This window comes from Physeter macrocephalus, chromosome 16 (assembly GCF_002837175.3).
Source record: "Physeter macrocephalus isolate SW-GA chromosome 16, ASM283717v5, whole genome shotgun sequence".
Lineage (NCBI taxonomy): Eukaryota > Metazoa > Chordata > Mammalia > Artiodactyla > Physeteridae > Physeter > Physeter macrocephalus.
In genome coordinates this window covers 61,161,163-61,184,700 of record NC_041229.1, presented here as the reverse complement: position 1 = coordinate 61,184,700, position 23,538 = coordinate 61,161,163, and the positions used below count along the sequence as shown (strand labels likewise).

At 43.3% G+C, this 23,538-nt stretch overlaps 2 protein-coding genes across 5 annotated transcripts; one reads left to right on the top strand and one right to left on the bottom strand.

The window, feature by feature from the left end:
• The first annotated feature begins 6,957 nt into the window (after positions 1-6,957).
• Positions 6,958-16,578, top strand: TRIM68 (tripartite motif containing 68). Of its 4 annotated transcripts, XM_028501475.2 has the most exons (8): positions 6,971-7,034; positions 7,886-8,035; positions 9,608-10,089; positions 11,696-11,791; positions 12,616-12,876; positions 13,343-13,365; positions 13,961-14,061; positions 14,254-16,578. In XM_028501475.2, exons 3-8 carry the CDS (start codon positions 9,664-9,666, stop codon positions 14,802-14,804), a joined length of 1,458 nt encoding a protein of 485 aa, XP_028357276.1. In that variant the 5' UTR covers positions 6,971-7,034; positions 7,886-8,035; positions 9,608-9,663; the 3' UTR covers positions 14,805-16,578. The 4 variants fall into 4 exon arrangements, with proteins under 4 accessions (XP_007119359.1, XP_028357276.1, XP_007119357.3 ...); XM_007119297.3 differs by lacking the exon at positions 7,886-8,035 and having other exon boundaries at positions 6,958-7,034; XM_007119295.4 differs by lacking the exons at positions 6,971-7,034; positions 7,886-8,035 and adding an exon at positions 7,053-7,156.
• Positions 16,579-19,402: 2,824 nt separating this feature from the next.
• Positions 19,403-20,884, bottom strand: LOC102987154 (olfactory receptor 52I1-like). Its single transcript, XM_024119144.2, is given in 2 exon segments — positions 19,403-20,824; positions 20,827-20,884. Coding segments are annotated over 2 exon segments (1,014 nt in total). The 5' UTR covers positions 20,870-20,884; the 3' UTR covers positions 19,403-19,853.
• Between the last annotated feature and the right edge of the window lie 2,654 nt (positions 20,885-23,538).

Below are 23,538 nucleotides of genomic sequence, written 5' to 3'. Positions count from 1 at the left end.
TCTCTTTTCTTACACCCACTTCCAAGCACTTGCTTTGTCTGGAATAGTCAACCTCTTTGTTTCCCTCCTCTACATATTAACCATTCTTAGATTCCACTGTAGGTACTGTTTCTACAAGGAAATCTTTCCTGTAAGAAAATGTTCTCTTGTTCCCAAGGGTATCCAAATTCCTTTTGCAGATGAATAATTCCATTGTTTTTTGTCAGGAAACACTGATGGACATGGCCATACAAAGCCACAGACAGCCCTCATGAAAGAGAATATGGCTTTAGAAATGATTCTTTACATTAATAACTTGTATTAAGTCAAGAAAAAGAAATATATAGCATGAAAGTTAGAAAAAAATTATATTGGGTTGGCCAAAAAGTTTGTTTGGGTTTTTCCATAAGCTGTTACAGAAAACCCAAACGAATTTTTTGGCCAACTGAATATAATCATTATTTGTGGATTAGTGACTGAATATGTATACAAATCCAGAAGAATCCATCGATAAATAATTAGAATTAATAAGTACAAAGAGATTGCAAATTACAAAGTCAATATACAAAATTCCAGGTATTTCTTTATAAAATAGACATGGTTTTATTAAAACAGCATTTACAATAGGAGAGAAAAATCACATATCTAAGAATAAATCCAGTAAAGGATATAGAGAAACTTCTACACAGGAAACCAGAAGGAATCCCTAAGAGAAACTGAAGAAGATCTAAATAATGGAAGAATAAACTATGTTCTTTTATTGGAAAACTCAATAATATTAAGAATTTAATTGAAGAATTTAATTATCTCCCCTAATTTTTCTACAGATTCAATGCAATCTCATTAATATCCTAACAGGCCATTTTGTAGAACTTGATAAGTTTAATTAAAAATTTATAGTGAAATGTAAATTGCTGAAAATAACCACAACACTCTTAAAGAATTGGACCAATGTGGGAAGACTTGCTATATCAAATATCAAGACTTATTATAAAGCTATAGTAATTATGAAAGCGTGATATTGGTGTAAGGTAGAAAATTGGGCCAATGAATAGAAATGAAAGCCTATTTGCTTTATTCATTAGTCAGTGGACATTTAGGTGGTTTTCATTTCTTGGCTATTGTAAATAATGCTGCTATGAATGTGGCGGTGCAGATATCTTTTTGAGATAGTATTTTATTTTCTTCAGATATATACCCAGAAGTGGTACTTCTGGATCATATGGTAATTCTATTTCTTTTTTAATCTTTGAGGAACCTCCATGCTGTTTTCCATCGTGGCTGTACTAATGCACATTCCCACTAACAGTACACAAGGGTTTCTTTTCTTCACATCCTGTCAACACTGATCTCTTGTCTTTTTGATAATAGCCAACCCAATGGATGTAAGGTATTATCTCATTACATCTCCTTATGATTAGTGATGTTGAGCATCTTTTCATTACCTGTTGTCCATTTGTATATTTTCTTGGGAAAAAATGTCTTTTAAGTCCTTTGCCCAAGTCCTTTTTAATGGGATTGTTTTTGTTTTTGTTTTTTGCTATTGAGTTGTATGAGTTCCTTATATATTTTGGATATTACTCCTTATCAGATAGATGATTTGCAAATATTTTTTCCTGTTCCATAAGTTGTCTTTTTATTTTACTGACTGTTTCTTTTGTTATTATGCCTGTTCAACTCAAACTCAAGTGATAGCAAGGAATATCTTGATCATCACTGTATCCTCAGTGCTAGGATTGCACCTGATATTTCTATCTATCTTGGGACCATACAAGGCTATGTAGCAAAAAGGAAGTCCATTATAAAATAATAACAAGGGGACTTCCCTGGTGGCACAGTGGTTTAGAATTCCTCCTGCCAATGCAGGGGACACAGGTTTGAGCCCTGGTCTGGGAAGATCCCACATGCTGTGGAGCAACTAAGCCCGTGCGCCATGACTACTGAGCTTGCGCTCTAAAGCTCACAAGCCACAACAACTGAGCCTGCGTGCCACAACTACTAAAGCCCGTGTGCCTAGAGCCTATGCTCCGTAACAAGAGAAGCCACCGCAGTGAGAAATGACAAACCTGCGCACCGCAACGAAGAGTAGCCCCACTCACCACAACTAGAGAAAGCCCGTGGGCAGCAACAAAGACCCAACGCAGCCAAAGAAAGAAAGAAAGAAAGGAAGAAGAAGACGAAGGGATTCAACATTGCATTCAGGAGGGTTCTGGGAATATGGCAACACATCTTTGATTCTAATTTTGTGTGTCAAAAATTCAAATAAAATAAAATTCAGTAAGAATCTACAATCCTGTCACACAAAAGAGAGCAAAAGTTCTTTCTAAAATTTGGGATTCCTGTGAGTCTGTACAGAGTAAGGTGGAAGGCAACTAACCTAACTTGAAGGAAAGCTTTCATGAAACCATGCTGAGAGGCCCTCACTTTGGAGCCTTCAGTATTTGGCCCCTGTGGAAAGAGCTCTGCCTCATGTCTCCATGGGTCTTACCTTACTTAAGAGTACGGGCTGGCCAGCTGACCTGTGCCGTTCCTTATAACCTTCCTAAGATGATGCCCAATCTACTGTTCACTGAGAAGGAGGCAGAACTCCATGAGAACCTACATCAGCTAAGAACAGTGACTTATCAAATCATCTCTCATAACCATGAGCAAACAAAGGAAGCAAGTAATGTGGAAAATATCAGAGCTTGAAGAAAGGGAACAAATATGAGAAATCAGATCAAATGCCCAGTAGGAAACAGGGCAGAAATGGGAGAACTTAGAAAAAAAAAATCCATAGCATCAGTGAGAGCTGAGAAAATCATGTTGTGTTAAAACATGAACAGATTGCTACTGAATAAAAGCAATGTGCAAGAAAATACGAATTATTTGAAATAATAACAATAAAACAGAGTGTGCAAATTTTATGGGGAAATCTTGGTTGGTTCTTAACCAAGAGTGGGAAGAGATAGGAGTATTTTCTTGAATCCCTTAATCCCTAAGGTGTAAAACACAACAACAATAGCAACAACAAAACCAAATCACTGAATAGAAACAGAGTATCCGTTGTCTTTCTGCACAACATTCTAGGAGAATCTCTCGAGGTGGCCATGCACAGTTCTTTGGTTTTTCAGCAAATATACAGACTCTCGGGCAAGAAAAAGTAAGAGACATGGAGGGGAAAATACAGGCATTCCAGAAGGAAAGGAAGGAGGGGATGGAGCAATGGAGTAAAATCAACAATCAAGGAAATAACTAGGAGAAAATTTCCAAAAGCCCAAAACCTGTCTTAAGATATAACATGCTCACTCATTCATAAAATAAAAGATGTATACTTAATTTCAGATGAAATTTCTGAATTCCAATAAAAAAATAAACTATCCTGTATGCATCTAGACAGATATGCCTACAATGCCAAAATATACCAGCTAGCATGTAAGCTCCACAAAAGCATTTTTCTGTTTTGTTCACTGATATATTTCGATCACTTGAAAGAGTGCCTGTTACATAGCAGGCACTCAATAATTATTCATGGATTAATTTGCTGGCATTAAGGAATCAATCTCTACCTGAGGTCATGAAAATATTCTTTTAAATTACTCTGGGAAGTTTAATTGCTTTGACTTTTACAGTTATATCTACAATCCATATGTGAGTGATATGAGGTTAGGTTCATTTTTAGGGTGTTTCATTTTTTTCCATATGGATATTTGGTGTCTCCAGTACCATTTATTAAAAATATCCTTCTTGGGCTTCCCTGGTGGCACAGTGGTTGAGAGTCCGCCTGCCGATGCAGGGGACACGGGTTTGTGCCCCGGTCTGGGAAGATCCCACATGCCGCGGAGCGGCTGGGCCCGTGAGCCATGGCCGCTGAGCCTGCGCGTCCGGAGCCTGTGCTCAGCAACGGGAGAGGCCACAACAGTGAGAGGCCCGCGTACCGCAAAAAAAAAAAAAAAAAAAAAAAAAAAAAAAAAAAATCCTTCTTTGCTCATTGCTCTATAGTACTACTTTTGTCATATAACAACTGGCCATATATGAACGGGTGTGCTTCTGGGCTTTTTTTCTATTCATTGGCCCAGTGGTACCCTGCACCAATATCACACTTTCATAATTACTATGATAACATGGAGAAATTATTTAAGAATTGTCTTAGCAAATAATCTGACTTGTCTTAGTGTGGGTGTCCCAGAAACAAACTGGAAACATGGATCTGAGTTCAAGTAGCTTATCTGGGAGGTGATCCCAGGATGAAATATTAGGAGTGTTGACAAGTAAGAAATGGAAGGAAAGGAAGTAAATAAAGTGTGTATTATCAAGCAGGTTATCACCACGGGAAGCTGGGACTCCATTCCCTGCCTCTCCTCTCCCTTAGCACAGATAGAGGTCATCCCACAGTTAGCCACTCAACTTATTTTCCTGGTCCCTCTTGGATTCAGGCAGAGGGTTGGAATCTGTAGTTACAGTCATGGGCTATATTCAAGACAGAGCCTCACCTGGACACAGCTGTCTGCCTCTCACAGCAAACAAAGCACCCTGATGGAGGCCAGGAAGAAGAGCCGCTGTGCTTGTGCACTGGACTAATCTGTCTTCAAGAGTGATCTGTCCAGCTTTCTCCTCGGGAACACAAACCCCCTCCCCCAGGAATACTAAGGTGCCCTTTTGCCAGGGCCCTTGAGAGTTAATCATAGTTATGGACAAATTGCCAAGTTACAAATGAAAAAGATCTCCCCTTTAACTGCTTTAACTTCACAGAAGCTCCAGAGAAGTGCAATCGACCCTTGAACAACACAGGTTTGAATTGTGTGGGTCCACTTATATGCAGATGTTTTTCAATAAATATATCAGAAAATGTTTTGGAGATTTGCAACAATTTGAAAAATCTCACAGATGAACCATGTAGCCTGGAAATATTGAAAAAATAAGAAAAACTTAGGTATATCATGAATGCATAAATTATATGTAGATACTAGTCTATCCTTACATAGGCATAAGGTGAGTGATATTTAATATAAAATTAATGTGTTCATTTTCTTACTGTTCTACAACTTTGCTTTCAAAGAATTATATTATCATACAATATACCTGTCTCTCTCATAAATGGAGAAATTGTATATCAGCCTAACATCACATTTAAGTTGTTTTTTAAAAAATGAAAGTGTTTCCAATACCATATTATTAATATGACTATAATACTATATGCCATAAAAACTTTATAATGATTCATTCATTAGTGTATAGGCTAGGCTATGGTAAAGCAATCATATCAATTATACTAGGCTACCACAAAGCAATCATATTGCTGCTTCTTTGTTATCAATGCATGAATTATTATAACTACAAATATTAATTTCTTTTTCACATTATCTTTTCATTTTTTATGTCTAGTGTTAATAATATCTATAACATCTACAGTGTTTTGTATCATATAAGACAATGTTGATGCATGTACTGATAGACTGATGATTCATCATGTAAACAGAAGATGTAAAGTTATGATGTTGATATAGTATAGTAAATGCATTTTCTCTTCCTTATAGTTTTCTTACTAACATTTTTTTCTCTAGTTTACTTTTTTATATGCATATAATACAAACAAAATATGTATTAATCGACTGTTTTATGTTATTGGTAAGACTTCAGGCCAACTGTAGGCTACTAGCAGTTAAGGTTTGGGGGAGTCAAAAGTTATATGAATATTTTTGACTGTACAGTTGGTCCCTCCAATATTTAAGGGCCCACTGTACAACTAACTTGATTTTGACTTCCTTAAACAGTCTGTGGCCTATGGTTGTAATTCCAGCAGCCAGCACAAAGTGCAAAAAGTGAATGCTCAATAAATGTTTAAAGTGGCTTGTTTCGATTAATCCATTTACTACTCTTTAGGCAGCCATGCCTACAGATCCTGGTGAGACACAGGGTACAGCTCAGACCTCAGCTACCTCTTTTCTTCTTTTTTTGCTTATGGTCCCATTTGTTTCAGGAATTTTCTGGGCCTCACCCTTCAGAATTTCAACCATGGCCTGAGCCCTGACATTGGTATGAAGAGCCAAAGAGTATCAGTCCCAACAAGAAAATCATTTGGAACTGGGCTTCAGTTGGAGGATTTCCTGGTTATTTTCCACACAGGCAGGATGTGCCTTTATTTGCTTATTCAGTAAACACTGAAGTATCAGGAAAAGTACAAGGTGCAGAGACTACAAAGAAAAACCGAAATCACTGCCTTAAGTAGCACTTGGTGTGTGCACATGTCTGTGTGTTTAGGAGAGGGACAGAACACCGCTCGTTTAAAATTTTTTTCCAATTTGTATAGCAGTTTCAGACGAGGAATTCCACTTCTCCTCCACCAGTTCCCACCATCTGCTTCTAACTCTAAAGGGGGGGTGTGGAAATAGTGATGAGAGACTGCCTGCTGAAGAGCTTGCCAAGAAAACCCAGGGTTTTTTATGAGAAACCACCATCTGCAGCCTGGAGCCAGGAGAGGTCGCTCATCTTGCAGGAAAGTGCAGAGTCCACTGCATTATCAGTGCCCAGCCCTGCACTAAATTGGGTCTCAGAATCAGACATGGCTGATCTCATAGGCTGCTGAGTTTGACGTGGAAAACTGGCAAAGGAACAGCATTAGGTCCGGGTCTACCACCCGGAAGGAACAAGGTTCTCCCTGAAGACCCACTAGTCATCCAGAGCGGAAGCGTGAGACGCAAGGGGTTCTTTGAGCCGAGGGCCAACTAGGCCTCTGCTACTGCATGGCCCGAGCGGCCTCATCCAAGGGCCTCACCCCTTGGACCCGTCCTCGACTGACTCCTCGGCCCTTTTACAGTTTAAAGGGCTCTGAGTTGGGGAAGAGGCCAGAAAAACCGAAAAAAAGAGAAAATACGCCTTCAGGCCAAGAGGTGTGCGGGGCCCTGTCCCCTCCTCCGATTGGCTAGGGTTGTCCTGTTCCCTGTCTGTGATTGGCTGCTCCCACAAAGATGCCGCCGGCGAGCTCATTGGCTCCGACCCTGTGGGCGGAGCCTCGGAATCCTGCAAGAGAAACCAAGGAGCTGGGCGCTGCTGGGGCCTTGGTCTCCATGCCGGCGGTAAGTGCCGGGCTGGCTGGGCCAGCCGTTTCGGATGCTGCGGACACTCGGCCGTGGAAACCAAGCGGGCGTCTCCACTTTCGGTTTCCGCCTCGGGGCGCTACTCCCGGCTGAGAAGGGAGGTGGGTAGACAGTTGTGCCTCTTCAGAGGTCTTGCAGGCCGTCAGCCTTACTCTGCCCCCACCCGCCCGGGACCCTCGGGCCCTGCCCGGCGTCCTGTGGCCCGGAGGTTACCCTCCCCCTCTCTCCTCCCGAACCACGGAGGTCACTGCCTCCTCACTTCCCACTTTGGCCCCTCCTCTCGAGTCTCTTCCCGGCTTCGCCCTTCCCCCCGCGCCCGCAAATGTCTTTCCTAGAAGGCTTCCCACTCTGCCAAATGCACGGTTGAAGCAATTAAATGTTTAATAATTAAAGTTTTGTCAAAGTAATCTGTGTATCGTGAAAACAAAACAATAAGGCAGTAGGTGCCCGCCCCTAAATCCTTTTTTGCAGAGGCCACCACATTTAACTTTTTCATGTTTAGAGCTTTTTATGACCCTAATAAATATAAATAATGTGCTTCCATCGCATTTCTTGATTTATCATTTTGATGTTTCTTTACCCCACTTCCCTTCTCCACCATCTTCTCAATTTTCAGTAGCTATTTTCAATTCTTTGTTGATCTCTGTAGCTTTAAATCATAGATATCAGCCTCTGTTGTGTCAGCCTTAGGTAGTAGTTCTTGGGGCCCCTCCGTGGTAGATGAGGATATTGACATTTCTTCCACATCCAACCTACTATCAGCTAGACCTTAACATTTACATTTAATACTCATGTATTCAAAAATATTTGAGCACTGTTTCTGGCCTTAGGGATATGGTCGTGAACAAAATAAAGTATGTCAGTATCCTCATGAAACTTCTACTGTGGGAAGTAAGACAATAAACACATACGTGTCAAATGACATTAAGAGCAGGAATTTGGAGAAGTCATTTCAAGCTGGGAGGACAGCAAGAATCCAGGTGGGTGGAATGAATGGACATGGGGTCTGTGAGAAAGTGTGGAAGTTCCTTCTTTTGCTTGACTGGGCTGTTTCAGGGTGAAGAGAGAGCTTCTTGTTGGACTGAGGGCTGGGGAACCAGGATAGGCTCTTCAGTAGGTTAGTGATTTAGTAAAACAAGGTTTTAGGATATTGGGCCTACAGTTTGATAGTGACAGTGGGAGGAGGAAAAGCAAGAGGCAGGGTGGCCAGTGAGAAGGCAGGACCTGCTGATGGCCTGTAACAGACAGTTCTGCAAAATCTACTTACTGCCCCACTTCCTTCAGGAAACCTCACTGGACTACCATTAAACCACAGTGATTTCTCTCTCCTCTTGAATTTTTATTATACTTTGAAGCTGGAGAGGTTAAGTACTTTGCCCAAGATAGAATGGCAGAGCCCAGGACCAAGCATCTGTTAAATGAGGGGAGAGTAGAATAATGGTTTCTACTTAGAGTTTTGAAATACATTGAGCCAATCCATGTAAAATGCTCAGAAGAGTGCCTGGCATATAGTGTACTCAAGGAGTGATCGCTTTTATTATTAATGTATAATATGCTCTCAACTCCCTAACTTAATTATAAAAGCATTTTGGGTTTAAGAACTGTTTTCTGTGTCTAGCTCATTTATTCCTTCAGCAAATATTTATTCAGCAATAACTGCATGACAGGCACTTTTTAGGTCCTAAGGATACAATGATGACTAAGACCATCAGGGCTTTTCCCTTTATAGACTAACTAGTAACACAAACTTGCACGGTGAACAAATAAACATTGTCAGCTGTACCAAGAGCCTGCCATTGGTCATTCAAGTACTGTGCCCACATATGGCCCTAGCAGAAATCTCAGGTTTCTTGCTGGAGTAGTGAATTCATCAGTATGGGTTTAATTATCATCAAATGACCTTTGTTTTTATCTTCCAAAGGCTGTTTGTTCATATCTGCTTCTAATGTATCACTGAGGAGAGTGTCTTGGCATCTTAGCGGATGTTAGTGCTGGAGAAGTGGGCAGAGGTTTACAGGAGGTGGGGAAAGTGTTACTGGTTCCCTTAGACCTTACACTTCAGCGTGCAACACAAGAAAACAAATTGAGCATATAGGCAATGGGCTTCTGGCATGTTACCTTTTCTGCACCTTGACGTACATAAATATACATAGAAACATCCTAGAGAGTGAGGAAGGTGGGTATTTCTGGCCTTATTTTGGATAGTGAAACCACACGAAGTTCAAGAGAAACAGTGCTGATTTGGAGAGCATGATGGTGGTGGAGTGAGAATGGGCTGGCGAGAGAACCCAGAGGAGGGTCAGAGATGACCAGGTGAATGGAAACTGAGAATTCCCAGCATCCCAACACTCAGGCATCCCCAGATGTCCCTTCTGTGGCATGAGAAACGTGACCCAGTGGATTCAGTTGGGAAGGCCAGAGCTTATTAAACAGGGTTCATAAAGGATCCAAAAGAGGAAGTTATTTTTTTCATTCACCACTTATCCCTTTTACCTAGCCCTCTGCTCTTCTGCTCTTTTTTCCCTTATTTGTGTTTCTTTCCTTCTTCTCAGCCTTCAGTGGCTCTGCCTGGTTTTATTCATGTTCTGAGGAGTGTGTGACAGGAGCCATGGATCCTGCAGCATTGGTGGAAGCCGTTGTGGAAGAAGTGGCCTGTCCCATCTGCATGACCTTCCTGAAAGAGCCCGTGAGCATCGACTGTGGCCACAGCTTCTGCCACAGCTGTCTCTCTGGACTCTGGGAGGTCCCAGGAGAATCCCAGAACTGGGGTTACTCGTGTCCCCTCTGCCGGGCTCCCGTCCAGCCAAGGAACCTGCGGCCTAATTGGCAGCTGGCCAATGTTGTAGAAAAAGTCCGACGGCTAGGGCTGCATCCAGGAATGGGGCTGAAGGGCGACGTGTGCGAGACCCACGGGGAGCAGCTAAAGATGTTCTGCAAAGAGGATGGCCTGATCGTGTGCGAGGCCTGTGGCCGGACCCCCGAGCACGAGGCCCACAGTGTCGTGCCCATGGAGGATGTCGCCTGGGATTATAAGGTGGGAGATGAAGGCCAGCTCCCCCCAGTCTCTCCCCTGCCCTTCACTTGGCTACCTCTAGATCAAGAACTTGACCGGGGGCCCCAGAGACAAAATGAGAGCTGATTCCTTTGTCTTCTCGCACCCCCAGATCCCGGGGACCTGATACAGTGAGCCATACCTCTCCTTACGTTTATGACCTCCTTTGACTTCCTTCTTTCCCACTTCCATACCTCACCCCAATCCCAACAGGTTTAATGCCTAACCCAAACTTGCTTTCCTTACTAAGAATTTGAGGGAGACCATTTTGGTCTAGCTGGGGTTCTGGGTGCCTTGGATGAGGTGGTCAAGGCTGTACCTATCAGAACGTGCAAACTCCTCCTAGCAATGCCACAGATAATCATTGAACATCAAGTGAGTCACTTTAAACTCCTCATTTTATAGACAAAACAAAGGCTTAGAAATTTGAGATCATGATCATTGGTTTTAGAGCTAGAAGGGACCGTGGCTGAGTCATTTAGGATTGAGTGAGATTGTCTAATCTAATGTTGTAGGGTCCCTTCTGACTTAAGTTAGTTAAAGGAAGATCAAAGGCCTTCTTACTCTTCATCCACTGTTCTTTCTCTTCTCCTTACCTTCTATTTATTGGGGGCGATAGGGGGAGCCGTCTCTGACACCCACTGCTCCTTTTTTATAGCTATCCTATCAACTTCTAACTTCTTATATTTTCCTTAGATGTCCATGCTGACATATCTTTATTGGAATCATTATCCCGATGATTCTGTGATCCATCGATCCTGTACTGGTCTTAATTCTCTTTCTTGAAGTTGAGATTAGAAGGTAAAATTGTAAGATGAATCCCCTGAATTAGCTGTTTTCCTATGCAAAAAGAATTTCTGAAAAATTTAAAGTATTTATTTATTTTGTTTTGCAAGTATTAGAATAGGGAGGCAGTATACCATAGGCATAAGAGTTAAAGAGCTGGGTTAAATCCCAGCCCAACCATTTCTTAGCTGAATGACTTTGGGTAGGTCACTCTCTAAGCCTCAGTTTTGTTGGTACATCTTTAATAAAATGGTCAATATTATTATGAGATTATGCTTCCCAGTAGTCATCTCTTGCATTAGCGTCTAGGATGGTACTTCTTACCTTTAGGGTGCATATGAACCACACAAGGGTCTTGCTAAAATTCAGGAGGTCTGGGGTGAAGCCCAAGATCCTGCATTGCTAACAAGCTCCCAGGTGATGTTGATGCTGCTGACACATGTGGACCACACTTTGAATAACAAGGTTTAGGAGGCTGTAGGATAACAAAGCAGGTAAGGATAAAAAGAGGCATGGATAGGAAAGTCCAAGATAGTTTTCTGGCCAGGTTGGAAATGGACCTTTTCTTCTGCTTTACAGAAACTTAGGGACTGTGGGAGTTGAAATGATTCTCAGATAGAGAGACCTTGGATGTGATCTGGGCAGGAATCTGCTCCCTCTGTGGTGTTCCCTTTTCTCCCAGCATGCATTCTGGCCCACCCCCTGAGGGATGCTTGTTTTCCCATCACCTACCAATGCTAGGAAGCCTGGCTATCCACCCAGGCTGCCCAAGGTGTCCTCATGAGGTTTTTGTCTCTTTCAGTGGAAACTCCATGAGGCTTTGGAACATCTGAGGAAAGAGCAAGAAGAGGCCTGGAAGCTGGAAGTTGGTGAGAGGAAACGAACTGCCAACTGGAAGGCAAGTTGCCCCCTGGGGAAAGGAGTCTGTGTGGTCCCTGTGTTGTCCCGAAGCTGGCCCATGGTACCTTCCTCATCTCTGTGAGGCAGAATGTGGGGTTTGAGGTCAGAGAGCCTGGGGTCCTCATGCCAGCTTTCTCTACGAGTCGTGCGGCCTTCAGCTGGCCTTGGGACTACTCACTTCCAGTTTCTTGAATGTGATGTAGAGATAACTTCTGGGCTCTCCTCATATGTGAGAAAGGAAAAGTACACACCTCACATATGCTTTAGCTCACAGAGGTATGACTTGTACAATGCTTACTAAAGCAGTTTCTGTTTCTCTTTCCTCAGCTAAAGCATATTTACTAAAAGTTAAGTTATTAAAATATTGGAAAATCACTTCAGAAATAAACTCAAGGCCCATAACTATCAAACTATCAGAACTTGTGATCGACGGAAGGTAACAGTGAATCAGTCTAAAACAGCATATTGAATTGATACAATACCAGTAAGAAGCAAAATCATCTAACAGTGTAGTTGTTACACTGCCTGGTCATTATTCTGAAAATGGAAAATAGTCTGGAATATATAGTACAAAGGTAATATCCTGGGCCCTACTGGGGTCAACAAGAGTTAGTAATAGGGACTGAGGAGCATGTACTGGAGCTGTGGGAACAGGAAGCTAGGGAAAATCGTACCCTTTATCTTTGCCTCTACAGTGCCTGGCACACAGTTGGTACCAGAACATTCCAGAGTGCGTGTGTGTGTGCACATACCAGCGTCCTCAATCCTGGGTGGCCCTTACACGACCAGTATCCGTGCTGATTTCTGATCTTGGCTCTACAGATACAGGTGGAAACCCGAAAGCAGAGCATCATATGGGAGTTTGAGAAATACCGGCGATTACTAAAGAAAAAACAGCCACCAGGTCGGCGGCTGGAAGTAGAGGCCGCCGCCGCTCTGGCCAGCCTGGAGCAGGAGGAAGGGGAGACCACGCAGAAACTGGGGGTGAGTCACAATGCACTCATCCAGCAGAGCCGGGTCCTGTGGAGGATGATCGCAGAGCTGGAAGAAAGGTCTCAGAGGCCTGTCCGCTGGATGCTGCAGGTGAGGAGCAGGCTTTCCTGGGAAGTCTGAGCAGGAGCTGAGGATAGCCTGGGACTGTAGGAGAGGGGGGTACCTAGTCTTCAGTGGGACCTGTCAGCACTCGGCCTGCCAGACATGGGTTCCATATACCCGCTGCTAATGCCGGCTGTTCCCCTACCCCTGGTTGGGTGGATGACCTCGGGCCTCCTAGATGAACATTGTCTAGGCGGCCCTCACATCATACCTGTCCCTCCCTCTGGCCAGAGAGTTGAGATGGAGCCCAAAGTTGGCCAGTGCAGCCAGGGCTCAGCCTGCCCTGCCTGCCTCCTGTAGGCTTCTCCCCCTCTCCCTCTGCATGCCTTCTCTCCAGCTTTGCTCTCTGCCTTCCGTTTCCCTCGGAGAAACTCCCTCCTAGAGCTCTGTGTCTGTCTGGTCCCTCCAAGGAACGGGGCATACTCATGTGCTGCATATCTTTTTCTCCTTCTAGGGTATTCAGGAAGTCTTAAACAGGTATGTTTCCATCTCTGGAGCCCCTCGACAGCCCTATAAGAGAAAGTGGGACCTGGCCAGAGCCAGAAGTGGGGAAGGAACGTAGACCAAGTACCTACAGAAAAGTGGGTGCTGGTCCGTAATCTTCTGCCCCTTCCATTGTATTGGCTAAGAAAGCTTTCAACATCTTTCTTTTTTCTTCTTTGTGCTTGGCCAAATTCATTTCAAGCATTACCAATAAGAGTTTCAGGTAAAACTATAAAATATATGGTTTCAAGTAGATGGCCCAAGGAGGGGAGAAGACTGCAGCTGTCTCCAGCAGCATCAGTGCTCTGAGTCTGCATATGGGCCCTTCTCCTCTGCAGTACACCTCTTCCTCTCCCAATGTCAGATTCACACCTAACCCTTCCCATGGCCTAGGTATGTGAATATTCTCTCTGTGCCACAAGCCGTTCAGCTCAGTCAAATAATCATCACATCTCTGCTCCGCCTGGTATTGCTGGGGAGGGGCACCTCGCTGACTCCGTCCCTGGCCAAGCCCCCTTCCCTGTACTAAGGGAAGGCCCATGTGGCAGAGCCAGGTCTTCTGGCCCCAAGGCCTACCCCTCTCTACCAGGAGCAAGTCTTGGAGCCTGCAGAGACCAGAACCAGTCTCACTGGAGCTGAAGACAGACTGCCGTGTGCTGGGGCTCAGAGAGATCCTGAAGACGTATGCAGGTAATGAATGCTCGGCGGGATTGTGATGAGCGGGGGGCGGGACCCCTCCCAGAGGAATGAAATGGCTCAGTGCCCTCTGGATACCCGTCGCCCACCCGTCATTGAGGAAATCGCTGGCTGTATCTATCACAGAGACCTCGCCCAGGCCCCCTCGCTCTGTGTCAGGGTACCAACCAGGATCTTTTTCCTTAGCGGATGTGCGGCTGGATCCAGACACTGCTTATTCTCGCCTCATCGTGTCTGAGGACAGAAAATGCGTGCGCTATGGAGACACCAAGCAGAAGCTGCCCGACAATCCTGAGAGATTTTACCGCTACAATATCGTCCTGGGCAGTCAGTGCATCTCCTCGGGTCGGCACTACTGGGAGGTGGAGGTGGGAGACAGGTCTGAATGGGGCCTGGGAGTGTGTAAGGAAAATGTAGACCGGAAGGAGGTGGTCTATTTATCCCCCCACTACGGATTCTGGGTGATAAGGCTGAGGAAGGGCAATGAGTACCGGGCAGGCACCGACGAATACCCACTCCTGTCCTTGCCCGTCCCTCCCCGCCGGGTGGGAGTCTTCCTGGATTACGAGGCCCATGATATCTCCTTCTACAATGTGACTGACAGCGGCTCCCACATTTTCACTTTCCCCCACTATCCCTTCCCTGGGCGCCTCCTGCCCTATTTCAGTCCTTGCTACAGCATCGGAGCCAACAACACCGCTCCCCTGGCCATCTGCTCCCTGGACGGGGAGGACTAAGAGAGCCACCATTTTAGCCAGAGGCCTTGGAATTTCGCCTGGCCCGCAGGGGTCTTGGAGGACCCTGCCCCTGACGAGGGTCCCCTGGAACTGAGCTGAGCCTGGAACCCAGGGATTCCTCTGCCTGACCCAGTGGTCTGTCGCTACTGGGCCAGTCTCCCACTAAACCACTCATGTTAAAAAGCTGAGGCTCGGCAAAAGGAACATCGCACCCCCGCGGGAAGTATGACAAGGCTTTTGGTGAGGATCGCAGTGGTTCTAAGGATCAGGATAGTCCTTTCTGCAGGTCACGCCCCTCTTCCCCATCCCTGTCAGTGCCATAATTCAGTGAGGATGATGAATTAGATCCGATCTTCAGGAAACCCATTGAGTCAGGTTTACCAACAAGCCAGAAGAATACTGTCCGTGCCCAGAGCTGGTTGCTGTGCTGATAGCAGCAGGAGGATGCTTCACCTGAGGTGTACTGCCTCTGAGCACCCATATTTCACCCCAGCTCTCTGACCTCCCGGCTAGAGAAATGCATCACCAATGGCCCAGTGGCCGTCCCCTCTCTGAGCACAAGCTGGGCAAGTCACTAATCTCAGACTCTAAGGAGACCTGTGTCCTGGTCCTGCCCTTTTCTCTAAATGTCAGAATCAGAAAACCTGTGAGCCTTGTTTCTGTTTTCACTTCATGGATGAAGAGACTGAAATGGCCTTAGTGCAGCCAGTTATTTCTCACAAAGCTGATGGAAAGAAGAGTGTATAGATTATAAAGTATTTCTCACATTCAAATGAAACCAAACTGACAAACTCACTTCTCAGGTCACATGTCTGCATATCATTCGTTACATTCAGGTCTGAAACACCACAATGTTTGAAAGATTTTTAGGTGTCCTCAATGGGAAAATGGGTATAGTAACTGCATACTCTCCTACCTCACAGGATTGTTGTGAAGATCTCCGATCCATCCCGTACTTTTGTTCCTTTCTCAGGGACAGGGAAGGCAAGCCATGGATTTTGCCTGTGGTGGCAACCTTCCCATCTCACCTTTTTACAGCATCTTTGCAGCACTGCCTTAGTTTCTTAGGGCCTTTCCTGACAGTCCTGTCCTTTTAGACCAAAAGATACCCATGCCCTGGCAAACTCCGGGCCACAGTAATATATTGAGCGTCTGTTATATGTCTTTGTCTTTGGGTTAGAACAGGGACTGTGACATTAGGGTAGAGAATGGAAATAATAAAAAGAAAAATGTAAAACAAATGCGCTGAAAGGAAGGCTCACCCACAAGCTCATTGGGCTAAAGTTTGGATCTTTGTCACCAAGGGAATCTTCATGGTTCTGGTAAATATTCTGCCTTTCTCTTCCCTAAATCTGTGACAGAAGGAGTAAAGCAGGAGGGAAATGTGGGGAGGAAAAATAGGACTAGGCACAAAAAGCCATATATGATAATGAAAGGGAATTAAGACTGTATATCTGGGCTATTGGCCCTTTAGAGTGATTGTTGTGTGTGGCGAAAATAATTCATTACAGGTCTTAAAAGTGTGATGTGGGAATGATTGTGCTGGAAACAAACTGTAAAGCAAGCATATGAGAACTGTGGGTTTTGCCTGTTGTGAGGGGCTACAATATATACATTATGTATTGTCACCGTGACGCTGTGTAACACGACCTCCGATGTAGTTTAAGCTTGAAAATAGTGACTGTTGAGTTAGGATTGGGCAGCAAAGTAGATACTAGGTTAGGTACAGGCAGAAGCAAAATCATTCCTATAATAAAGAATAGCAAAAATTGTCTTTCTACCTTAATTGTATTGGTTGTTCACATATGAAGGAGGTGAAACAGGCCAAAATGGAGAAATAAACTCATTCCTCCCACCACGCTTCCAAGTTGCTCCTTGAGCATTAGCAGTAAAAGGGGAGAACTTGCCATCATCCGCCTGGAGGGTAATGAACTGGTAAGTCATGGACCTGGTCTTGGCATAGGGTTGAACAGACCTACATTAGAGGGATCATATATCTATGTGTGTGTAGCGGGGCGGGGCAGGGGGACTCCCTGGGGAAGTGTGTATAGACTTGAGAAATAGATCTTTAGGAAGTGCTTCCAGCTATGTCCATGGAAACTTAACAGAGAGTCTAGGGACTGAATCAGTGTTGTTCTTTTCTGTGGTTTCATTAGGCCAAATCTTGGAAGGTTCCTAGAAAAAGAGAATTATTAGGTGATAAATTCATTCAAACCTAGAATGAATTAAGGAGTGGAATGGCATTGTTTGTAATGTGCTCTTTGGGTTTTTTGTTTTTGTTTTTGTTTTTACATTTATAAGCTGATTTGGGTGCTGTGTTTACTTGTTAAAAGAATTACAAGGTTAAATATATTATGTGTTATCATAATTTCTGATTTTTAAGACCAGGCAAAAAGATAAAAGGTCTTAAGTGTATGAAAATCCTTTTCTCTAGGGTAGTTGCTTACACTTCCTTTCTAAGAACAAGAACCTTATTTGTCTGCTTCACCATTGTAGCCCCAGTCTAGCATTGTGTGTGTGTGTGTGTGTGTGTGTGTGTGTGTGTCTAAATATTTAAGTGAGGGAACTTTCATTCATATGCCTAGAATCAAAACGAAAATAAGATCTTCTTGCCTCATAGGGGCATGAAAGACTGGATGTTATTTAATTACAGTCCCGTTCAAAAACTGATTTGATGGCTAATTACAAAAGTGGTCCTGAAGGGGACAAGGCAGGTAGCCATGTGGAGGGCAGAGTGCCTGCACCGCTCCCTGGAATGCTAGGGTTGTACCTCCAACTTGGTGTGATAATTCACTACAAGGCAGGGGTGAACTTTGCCCATCCTTGTTTTGCTGGCAGAGAAGCCAAAGGGTGCAATGCCTGAGCCTTGAGGGGAAAGGCTGTTCAAAGGGTAAAATGCTTGGGTCCTGCGAAAGGTGGAGACAGCGGGCAAACCTTGGGGTAGCAACTCCCCACAGGAAATCCAATCTCTCTTTTTTTCCAAGCGAGATTGGCTGTAATCTCTTAAGAATCCTCACACTGAGAGTCTACTGTTGCTCCCAGGCTCTAGTTAAATGAGCACACATTGCTTCACGTGCTAGGGCAGGGGTCGTATCTGAATATATTGGGAGAAGCACAGGTTTTTCTGTTTGGGTCAGCCATGGCAGAGAACCAGTCCATTTGGGGAAGTATGAAGTTCAATATTTGAGTACCAACGGTGGGTCTCAGCTAGTTTCAGTGAGTACTGGTGTGAATGAAACACAAAGTTGGCAGGGCAGGCTTCTGATTGAAATGCCGAAAAGAAATTTCTGTTTTGAGTGCAGGCTGGACTGTCCCTTTGTCACTTTCCATCAGATGCTTTAATGCGTCTAATAACTCGATTAAATGGGCATAGCCAAATCATTGGGTTGCTTGTAGAGAAAGAATAGTGTGACTAAATGGAAATCTTATCAAATAATGCTGAACCATCTCACGATCTTGATTTGGTTTTATGTTATGGGGTTGCAAGGGAAGGAGAGTTTCTTTTTTCTGCTCTTTGGGAACTCAGTGCATCATTATCTGATTTTGAGAGGTTGATTCCTACTTCTCTGATATTCGGAAATAGAATACATTGTAGGTAGGTAAATATCAATATTAGCAAAGAGTATGGATGCTAAGTTGTTAAGCATGAGATCCCTCTGGAACAGTTACTACATGAATGCTGATCTACTCAGGAATACAGTTTCAATAGTGCCTAGGGCTACCCTTTAAAATTATGGAATTAGAAATTTATTGGGTATATTTTTAAAGTATATACAGTAATTCAGGTATTGTTTTATGTGCTTTCCATTCATTATTTTATCTTCAATACCCTCTATGAATTAGTGTTGTTTCCTCATCAGTAGAAAGGAGATATTAAGACTCAAATACAATAACTTGCCATCAACACTTGCTGGGAAATTATCTTAAGATTTTCGAATATACCAGGGTCAAATATAGTATCTCTTACATATGAAATCGCTTTCTTTTAACATACACTGATTATTCAGTTTAAGACTTTCCGAAAGGGGAAAAATAAATACAAAAACCAATGAATTATCTGATGACCTGGAAAGAGTGGTGACATTTCAACTTCATTATTATTACTGTTCTCTATTAACCTTTTTATCCCAGAGCATACCTCCTTAGAGATGTCCAAAAGAAGAAAGACCTGTGTTATATTTGATCCCTCTATTTTGTATCTTATAGTTAAGTTACACAAGCAGGACTAAGAAGCAAAGAGATAGATGTCAAAACCAAACTCACGTTGCTTTAACTTCTGTTGCTTAGAAACAAAAAGCTGGTGATTAGTATACTGATTACAACTAGCTTAACAATAGTGGGAATATTAAAAGGCTATAGAGGTATATCTTATAGAACTTAATAACAGGGGTGTACCTAGGTCTTCAAAATGAATTGGAACCAGAGAACCAGAGACTCAGTTTCTTCATCCCATTTTGCTAATCTGTTTCTCTTGCTGTGGAACAGATTTCTCTTTCCAAGTTCGTGTGTTGGAAAATGGCCACCATCAGTGACCCCAAGTTTGTATCTCCTCAGATAAACTGGGATCCATTTTGACTGGAAACAGACTCTGGTCCAGGTGTGAGCACATGACCCAAGTTGAGTGGATTCATCAATGGGCCAGAGGTCAGGGTCACATATATTAACAGTTGCTTCCATATAATAACATAAGGAGATGAACAGTTGTGAGAAAATCAGTCAGGTATAGGGGTACGTAACAGTTGGTTTCTTCTGCAGAGGGACTGGTAGGATACTAAGTTGGAAATGTAGGTCAGGAAGGGAAAATCCCAAATCTATATTCTCTTCCCAAACTTACCTCTGATTCAGATACTAGTTAATTGAAACCATAAAACATTGTTAGAAAATTATTTCATTTATATCCTTGCTAAAAATTGAAAAGTTAGGCAAAGTTACCCTTTACAGCTTCATCTTAGAGCTTCTGTGGTACCAGGTGAACCAAACCAGCTCCACAGACCTCTAAGGCATCTTTGAACTTGGCTGGAATGCTCAAGGTCTGAACAGACTTTGTGTTCATGAACCCAGGTTGGAATGGTTAAAGAGGCAGTGCATCAGCAAGCTCCATGTTCGCTCCCTTATTTGTTTGGTTCTCAGGCCATAGATGATGGGGTTTAAGGTTAGTGGCATGATCAGGTACAAGTCAGCTAATGGCACCTGAATGTGCAAAGGCATTATGTCCTTCCCTAGCCAGGCCACATAGATGGATGCCACCCCAGGTAGGTAGTACAGAGCCATAACCCCGACGGGGGAGCCGCATGTGCTTAATGCTTTCAACTGAGCATTCTTTGAGGAGAGACCAAATACTGCCTGAAGAATCAAGTTATAGGAGGCAGCAATAAAGGCCACATCAGAACCCACAGTAATGGAGGTTCTGTGGGTTTTCACAGTAATGGAGGAACCATTCAAGCTGTAGAGACTACTGGGCATGGGGTCGGCATATGCCAACTTGGCCACAGCTATGTGCTCACAGTAGGAATGGAGAACCACATTGGAGCCCCAGAAAGGCAGATGACTCACCATCCAACCAACTCATGAATATGAGTTGGATGTCATGAATATGATAGCTCTGACAGTGATGATCACACTCACTCCCAGTATCACTTGAGGTGTGAGAATTCTCTTGTAGTGTATGGGCTTACAGATGGCCACATAGCAGTCAAAAGCCATGGCCAGTAGCAGCCCTGTCTCCACAGCTGTGGCTGCATGGACAAAATACATCTGAGTGAAACAAGCATTAAAGCTGATGAAGCTGTCTCCTAAGGAGAAAATGCTCACCATCTTGGGCACTACCAAGGAGGCCATAACAATGTCCACAGCAGCCAGAATATACAGGGAGCAGTACACGGGCTCTTGTAGAGTGGAATCCATCCAAATTACAGTCACTATGAGGGTGTTTCCTAACAGGGCTACGGTATACATGATGCTCAGTGAGATAACCAGCCAAAGATGTGAAGATTGCAAACCTGGAATACCCACCAGGACGAGGTGGCAGGGGGTTCCATTGTATGGTTGTAGGGTGGCCCCAGCATCACAGATGAGACTGCTTTCCTGTTACTATATAAAATGATGTAAAAGGATGCAATCCTGTAAGACTTGTTCCCAGCTATGGTGTTAGGAGAGCCTGATGGTATTCTCAACTCAGTGGACCACAGGATTAAGGAACTGACATCTGACAAAGTTTTCCTGCTCCACCTTTCATCCTTCTCAGTACTGTGCCTTACTAACTTCTGTTCATCATTCAAATATCATGAGTTACGTCCTTCAGGAAGTCTTCTCTGCCTTCTGCCCCATCCCATGTGGAAACTAAATTAGGTACCTTCAGAGCTTTTATGGACTGTCATACATGCTGACCTCTGAGGGACCTAAATTGACAATTCCAATACTCTACCTGTGACTTTATTGTATTCAATCATATGTGTCTTGTTCATGGCCTTATACCTTAAGACCAAGTGTGTGCACCCATAGCTGTGGTGCACAAGTCCATTAGAAGAAGATATGTGTACTCATTATAGCAAACAGTTGAATGAATGAATGAATGAATGAATGAGAAAACAGAGGAAAGAGTTTTTCTTTTATTTTTGTATGTTCAGTTCCTAATATTTACTAATTGTTGAATGAAACTTCGTGAGATTGAACATGTCACATTGTGCATCTTCTCCTTCCTCAATCTCTCACTTCCCTAATATTGCATCTCTCAAGGCCTCAGGCTAGTGGGTCACCACACCAGTTTTGTGACTATGTTGACTTTACAATAGTCATATATAGCCCAAGAACTGTTTCCCAGGTGTCCAGGAAATCTTAAATGAAGAGTACTTATTTGCCAAGCCTGGATACTAGCGTGCTATTAATTATCACCCCGTCCCTCCCCTCAGTCAGGAGTTTTTAAGGCTAAGAACTTTCCATATCCTTGGAGACTGCCTTCACTTGACCCTTCTTGGATTTCTCATCAGGCCTGGCTCCTCCCTAAAAAATTGAGTAGATCAGATTGATAGAGTACTGGCCACAGAATCCCATCAGCTGCAGTAACATTTTCTCTTTTAACCAAGGATGAGAGATTTACCTGGTTCTCAATGCTAATCAAGTGACATACATTTGCCCCTTCCATTTACCCCCTGGAGAGCCTACCACTAATTGACTCCACACCCAGGTACCAAAGCAGCCTTGATGAGAGTACTCAGAAGTTTTCTAAAAAGCCAAATTGCTGGGATATTATTACAATCTGTGGTCTTTATTGAAAAAGGCAAACGAAATAAAACCCCTGAACATAAGAAATGCTTTATAACGGAACAGACTGAATAAAGTAACGAGCTCTGTTTCATGGTCAGAGGACCTTGCTGTGATGGGTGAAACATCTTCAGTGATAGATCATGAGAAGATGTGGGAAAACTTTTTAAAGTAGAATGATAGTGCAGAGTGAAAAGATATATATCCTTAAGACAGCTATGTGTTTCCTGAATGCTACAAACTCAAGGTTAAGCATAATTCCTTAAAAAGTCGAAGAAGAGTCTAAGGAACCAGAATACCTCCTCCCCCCACTCACCTCTGATCCAAGATCTTCCTCTCTGCATCTCTGCCCTGTATAAAATCACCTTTCTTCTGAGGGCAGTCTCAGCCGCTGCCTGCGCATCCCGCCGGTGCCTGCCCATCCCTCTTCTCTCTAGCCCTGGCAAGTTGTAAGTAGTCATACCTTTCATTCTCTCGAGAGATTTTCTTTCCCCCTCATTCCTTTTTCTTCTCGATTAGCACTGTTAGAGGTTTACATATCTTATTAGTGCTTTCAAATGACTGGACAGTTTGGTTGGTCTTTTTTTTTTTTCTTTTTCACTCTTCAGTCTATTGCTACTAAAAATTTTCTTGCTAAGACCAACAATGATCTCCATCAATAACATGTTGCCAATCCAGTGTTTTCTTTTCATTCTTTATTTTACTTGACCTATCCAAAACATTTAACATTACTGCTTAGTCTCTTATTTTTTTTGGTTAAATTTTTTTAACATCTTTGTTGGAGTATAATTGCTTTACAATGGTGTATTAGTTTCTGCTGTATCACAAAGTGAACCAGCTATACGTATACATATATTCCCATATCCCCTTCTTCTTCTATCTCCCTCCCACCCTCCCTATCCCACCCCTCTATGTGGTCACAAAGCACAGAGCTGATCTCCCTGTACTATATGGCTGCTTCCCACTAGCTATACATTTTATATATGGTAGTGTATATATGTCCATGCCACTCCCTCACTTCGTTGCAGCTTTCCCTTCCCCCTCCCCATGTCCTCAAGTCGACTCTCTACGTCTGCGTCTTTATTCCTGTCCTGCCCCTAGGTTCTTCAGAACCTTTTTTTTTTTTTTTAGATTCCATATGTATGTGTTAGCATACAGGATTTTTTTTTCTCTGTCTCACTTCACTCTGTATGACAGACTCTACGTCCATCCATATCACTACAAATAACTCAATTTCGTTTCCTTTTATGGCGAGTAATATTCCATTGTATATATGTGCCACATCTTCTTTATCCATTCATCTGTCGATGGATACTTATGTTGCTTCCATGTCCTGGCTATTGTAAATAGAGCTGCAATGAACATTGTGATACATGACTCTTTTTTGAATTATGGTTTTCTCCAGGTATATGCCCAGTAGTGGGATTGCTGGGTCATATGGTAGTTCTATTTGTAGTTTTTTAAGGAACCTCCA

Excerpts from the sequence above, each read along its gene's own strand:
- TRIM68 (XM_007119295.4), top strand. The coding sequence starts at position 7,069 with ATGCTGCGGACACTCGGCCGTGGAAACCAAGCGGGCGTCTCCACTTTC. Across the intron at positions 10,090-11,695 it reads ATGTCGCCTGGGATTATAAG|TGGAAACTCCATGAGGCTTT; the intron begins GTGGGAGATGAA and ends TGTCTCTTTCAG. Across the intron at positions 11,792-12,615 it reads AACGAACTGCCAACTGGAAG|ATACAGGTGGAAACCCGAAA; the intron begins GCAAGTTGCCCC and ends TTGGCTCTACAG.